The sequence below is a fragment of the Sinocyclocheilus rhinocerous genome, unplaced genomic scaffold (assembly GCF_001515625.1).
Source record: "Sinocyclocheilus rhinocerous isolate Xijiao unplaced genomic scaffold, SAMN03320098_v1.1 scaffold82, whole genome shotgun sequence".
NCBI classification, from domain to species: Eukaryota; Metazoa; Chordata; class Actinopteri; order Cypriniformes; family Cyprinidae; genus Sinocyclocheilus; species Sinocyclocheilus rhinocerous.
This window is the reverse complement of record NW_015644168.1, coordinates 1,325,702-1,331,842: the sequence shown is the minus strand read 5'-3', so window position 1 is coordinate 1,331,842 and position 6,141 is coordinate 1,325,702. Positions and strand designations below refer to the sequence as shown.

The 6,141-nt window shown below is 36.6% G+C and overlaps 1 protein-coding gene across 1 annotated transcript in view; it reads right to left on the bottom strand.

Moving 5' to 3' along the window:
• Window positions 1-1,103: 1,103 nt before the first annotated feature.
• cdon (cell adhesion associated, oncogene regulated) overlaps window positions 1,104-6,141 on the bottom strand; it is a 31,776-nt gene continuing 26,738 nt past the window's right edge. The window contains exons 15-17 of the mRNA XM_016575690.1: window positions 3,827-3,906; window positions 1,543-1,805; window positions 1,104-1,348 (exon numbers count right to left, since the gene is read on the bottom strand). Of these exons, the coding sequence (XP_016431176.1) occupies window positions 1,194-1,348; window positions 1,543-1,805; window positions 3,827-3,906 (498 nt within the window). The 3' untranslated portion in view covers window positions 1,104-1,193. The remainder of the gene's footprint in view (window positions 1,349-1,542; window positions 1,806-3,826; window positions 3,907-6,141) is intronic.

The window sequence follows — 6,141 nt, the reverse complement described above, 5'->3', positions numbered from 1 at the left end:
GCCTAATTTTCATTTTTGGGTGAACTAACCCTTTAATCCAGCCAGTCTGAAATCAGCTGTTAAAACGACTACAAAACATGACAATGCACCATCCACACTTTGGGAATCTGCTTATGTAGACAGTCAACTCGAGTACAAACCACATCTGAAGCTGAAATGAGACCACAGTAATGAGCTCCACTAAGCAACCAAACAAAAACACTCACGTGATGTCAACACGACCAGTGCCTTTCAACACAGTCTGGGAAGGTCAAAGGTCATTCAAGCACTCGCATGTTTGTTTATGGTTAACAAAGAGACGTGGAGAGCAGCAAGGAGGTGTGGCTGAGGGACTGACTGTGGGAAACTTCAAAGAGCTGTTGCAATTACCGGATACTTGAGCAGATATTTCTGATATCCCTCAGACACCGACAGTGCAGACTGCTTTATTGATTACAGTGGGAGCAAACTAATTTTAGGCTAGGTGAAGACCGTAAAACCAAACGTTTTAGATGCGAGCTTGCAGGCTTCCTAGGTTCCAGCTGTGGATAACATATGTGTTTTAGGGGTGCAATAAAACATGTTGAGGGGCCGTATGAAACCATGTTAATATTCGTCAAAATTTGGCAATTTGAGAGCGTAAAGTATGGTATAGCATTAATACTTCAGAGGAGGAAATGGATAGGTGTAATACTTAATCTTCTCTTTATATTATTACAAAACTTTACACATACAATGGCTAAACTCCACACTGTGTGGAACAAACGAAAAAAATATATGAAGTCACATAAACAACAAAAAATAAAAAGCTTCTCATCATCAAAAAAAAGCATAAATAATATAAAAGAAACTTTTTTCTTACAACAGATACATTCATATGAAATAATATTTTACTACTACAAAAAATAAATAAGTCATCTAAAGAGTTTTTGCTTTTACTTTTAAAAGTCCTCTCTCAAGTGGGATCGTTTCAGCCTTTGAGTCTTCCATCATTTTTGCCTAAAAGTCTCTTCTGTCCTTCTTTCACTTGTCAGTCTTCTCCAGCTCTGTAAGCAATGTCCATTTCAAATCACACAATGTCTCTGACCAATCCATCACTGGCCGTTTCATTATTATTTTTTTAAATTAGTTTATGTTCCTATTCCCAATTTCTCTTGTTCTCTTTCTTGCGTTTAGTGTGTTTGAAGCATAAGTGTTTTCTGGTTTAAACGTGTTCAGATCTCTTGCATGGTAGGCTGGATGAGATCTCCAGTCAGGCTTCCAGTAGAGATCCAGGCTGTTTTTTCCTTACAGTGCAGATCAGGCAGTCCCAGCCGTTCCCAACACACCACAGGACCCTCCGAGTCTTCATGCTGCACGGGCTGAACTCCTGTTGCACACACACACAAACAGATTTATGCACTAACTCCAGTATGCAGCAGTCTAGTCAGGTAAAATAATATTGCATGATAGGTAATTTACAGTTTGCCAATGCTGTAATTTCCTGAAATGCAAGAAGAAACACTGACTTTCCTCATTCAGAGGGAGTGCGGAGTGAATCAGAGAGCTCTTTATATATCTCACCTCTCTGCTGCTCGAGGGTGGACTTTGTTTCCACTGGCAGACAAGGGGAATTCTGGGAAAGGGGTGGAGCCTTGCCCTCCTCTGCCTCTTCGGCTGGATCTCTCTCCTGGGAGCCGTTGAGTTGCGGGCTGTCACGTCCATGGCAGCGAGACAAAACGGGGTTGAGGGGCATCATTTCCAGCCTGTCGGGTTGGCGCGCTGCCACACGGTGCATTAGAGGGAGAGTGCCGCCCGAGAAAGTGCCATTGGTTTTTGTGTAACACCTGTCCGCAAAACACAAACGCAAGACGTAAATAATGGCCACCGCACGTGTTGAGGCTGAAACTTGAACTTTTTTGAACCAAACTTCAAACTAAGCATTTTCTAGATAGTCTCACGAAAACACAAGACATAAACTTATATTCTTTTGCCAGCAGGAGAGGTTTTTGGCCAAAAAACAACCAAAAAGCATCATAAAAGTGGTGCATATGAATATACTGTATATTTCACTGTATTTCAAGAACTATATGAACTTTATTTTAAGTCTTCTAAAAAAAATTTGTGCACAAAACTACTTATTTCAGTATCATAAAGATATTATTATAGTTTTTATTAACAGTTTGACTTATTTTGATATTTTCCATTTTTTTATTTAGATTTTTGTTAAAAGTTTTAGTCATTTTTATGTTGTGCTTATGCTGTCATGCCGTTATGTTGGCATTTTTGTTTGTCTGTTAATATCTATATCGTTTTTATTCATTTTTATTTCAGTTTGAACTATTTTAGTACATCAGGTTAAACCAAATGAAAATGAGAAATGTTTCCTTGGCAACTAGCTCAAATAAAACTTTTTTAAAAATTATTATTTCAGGTAACATTTAACATAACATTCAGGTAACATTATATTTTAACATTAAAGTATTTTATGTAAAGAGCTGAGATCAGGTGAAGTACATTTAGGCATTAGGCAACATTATTATGCACAGTATGAACAATTTATATTATCTTTGATATTTGCTAAATATTACATTTACCAGTGTCATTAAATTATAAGTGTTTTACAGTATTTGATGACAGCAAAGAAAATATAGATGTAAAAACAGAGGCAAAATGAGCATGCACAATATCCAATATAAGCCAATAATTAAATAATTTATTTAAATCATGCACATGACTTTTATCAAATTTATTATAAACACAAAGGTGTTTACATCAGTAACACTTTAGTATAGGGACCAATTCTCACTATTAACTAGTTGCTTATTAGCATGCCTGTTATTAACATATTGGCTGTTTATTAGTGCTTATAAAGCACATATTCTGCATGACCATATTCTATATCCCTAATTCTACCCAATACCTAAACTTAACAACTGCTGCACTATTAATAAGCAGCAAATTAGGAGGTTATTGAGGAAAAAGTCGTAGTTAATGGCTTGTTAATAGCGAGAATTGAACCTTAAAATAAAGTGTGACCTTTACATCCCTTGTCACAATATACTTCTAGTGTACTGTGCAGCATGAACATTCTTCAAAGTTTCTACTTTTGTGTTTTACCAAAGAAAGTCACACAGGTTCAGAAGGATATAAGGGTGTGTAAATGATAATATCATTAATTTTTTATTTTTTTGTGAATAAAACCATTCTAGCACAGCTTGAGCCTGTGTACCAGCTGAAACAAGCATCTCTGCAATGTCAAACTATGATCGCATCAGAGATCACAGATTTATTTCCGCGAGCCTCTACGCTGCCTGACCTGACTCAACAGCCTGTGTCTCTGTGTGTTTGCACATGCTGATAAGACACAGAGACTTCAACACACACACACACACACATAAACAAACAATACCTGAGAGTATAAATACACATGCAGATAACTGTATGCTCACTCAAGAAGTAATCAGGGATATAAAGCGTACACAGATGCACACGGTTAGCTGGTACGCTGATATCAGCTCCATTCAGAAGGATTTCCCTCAGCTCTCCCGCTGGCTGCGGCTAAGTAAACACTGCGCTCATTAAGACTGTAGCAAGGGTGCATTCAGTGTAAACTGTTACTGCCGGACACACTAGAGTACACAAACAAGTTTCGTCGAGGGGAGTCGCCATGTGTGTATGTGTGTGTGTTTAGCCCAGAACAGAATAAGCTCAGGTCAGGGGTGAAATGAGAACCAGATGGAACAGATGATTGGTTTGCTGACTGGAGGCGTGCTGAGCAAAACATAATTCTGCAGGCATGTAAACACCAAACATTAACAAGCTACTGGGCTTGACTTTTCCAGTATTACATTTCGCTCTTTCTCACCTGTTGTTGTTGCAGAAGTTTTGACAGCTCATGCAGTCCGACGAGTCGTTTTGGGGCAGAGCCGTGTATATCCCTCCACCCTGCCACAGCAAACACACAACAGATATAACACTAGCCGTATTTCACGTCCAGTCACATATTAGTGTTTTATAGGCTAGCACTGTTTCTCACTCTCAGTATCACTAAACCACACTATAAGAAATATTATATCAGGGAGCAGATGGACTATGGATGTAAAAATGACCACAGAACTTGCCTTTAACTGGCCTTTTTCTATTCTATATTTAACATTACACCATACTGAACAATACCAAGTTATACTATACTATATCAGGCTACACTATACTATACCGCACTATATTACACTATAACACAACATACTGTACTGTATTATACTGTATTGTTAAAATATTACGGTTGTCCGTGGAAACGACAGTTCAAATGTTTTTAGTAGACGTCTCTTTTTCTCACCTAGGCTGCATTTATTTGATCGTAAATACAGTACAAAAACAGCTGTTTTCTATTTTAATATATTTTAAAATGTTATTTATTCCTGTGATGCAATGCAATCATTCTAATATGATGATTTGCTGCTCAAGAAACATTTATTATTATTAATAACAGTGAACTTTTGTTCAGCAAGGACACATTAAACTGATAAAAAATGTAAGTAAACATATTTACAATTCTATAAAAGATTACTATTTCAAACAAATTCTATTCTTTTGAACTTTCTAATCATCAAAGAATCCTGGAAAAAATGTATCATAGTTTCCACAAAAATATTAAGCAGCAAAGATTGTTTTCAACATTAATAATAATCAGAACCATTATTAATAATTGCGTACCAATAATAATTAAAAAAATAACTGAGCAGCAATCAGCATCAGACACTGAAGAATGGAGTAATGATGCTGAAAATTCAGCTTTGCCATCATAGGAATACATTTCATTTTAAAATAAAGAAGTGAGAAAATTGAGATTTCAAATTATAACAATGGGCCCTGTTTTAACGATCTAAGCGCACGATCGAAAGCGAAAGGCGCTTGTGCACTTAGGGCGTATCCGAGTCAACTTTTGCTAGTTTAATGACGGTAAAAACGCCCGGCGCATGGTCTAAAAGGATTGTCCCTATTCTCTTAATGAGTAATGGGTGTGTTTTGGGCATAATGCGCAATAAACCAATCAGAGTCTCATCCCCCATTCCCTTTATGAGCCAGTTGCACTCGCACCATGGCGGATTCGCTAATTACATGGCAAGCGCAAAGACTGAACGCGTCTCCAGAGACGAAACGGATCTGTTCGTGCTCGAGGTAGCCTAATTCTGATACATGCAATGACTATCCATTATGACATTTAGGCATTTGTATATGTAGCCTACACAATAATAATCTTTTACATTGTAATCCTTTCATTTTTTATATTTGGCATGTTTGTGTGCTGCTGCATGTCCCTGTGTGTGTAAGCAGAGTGTGCGTGCGTTGTGGACCCGCCTATACTAATGCGCTTTTTAAATAACAAAAAAATACTGCGCAATCGACTTTAGACCAGGTTTTAGTTGGTCAATGGCGCAGTCTATTTCAGTTGCCTCAAAATAGCAACGAGCCAACAATGCGCCTGAACACACCTCGTTTTCAGACCAGCACGCCCATGAGCGCACAAATGGGTGCAAATGCATTTGCTATATAAACAACGTGGCGCAGGATGTGAAAATGATAACTGCGATAACTACTAAAACTAGCAAAAAACGTATTGCGTCGCGCCTGGCGCCACATTGTGCCGGCTGTATGATAGGGCCCAATATTTCATACCACTTTCAATACCACTGTTTTTAATTTGTACTTTATCAAACAAATGCAGCCTTTGTGAGGATAAGAAACTTCTCCCAAAACCATTTAAAAAAAAATATTTCATACCTTTTCCAAACTGGTAGTGTTTATATGTACACTTTAGACACATGAATCATCAAAACCATGAACATAACCGTACAAAATAAAAGAAAATATTAGCCAGACTACCCAGTAAACCCATTAAATATGTTTAAAGTAGTGGTGTCAAATGATTAATTGCATTCAAAATAAAAGTTTTTGTTCACATATTATATGTGTGTGTACTGTGTATATTTATTATGTATATTTATCAGGATATTTATAAATATAAACGCATGCATGTATATATTCAAGAAAAATATGTAAGGTTTATATATTAAATATATTTATATATAATATAAATTAAAAGAATATAAATATATACATGTAAATATTTTCAAAATATATACTGTATGTGTGTGCTTTTATATATACATAATAAATATA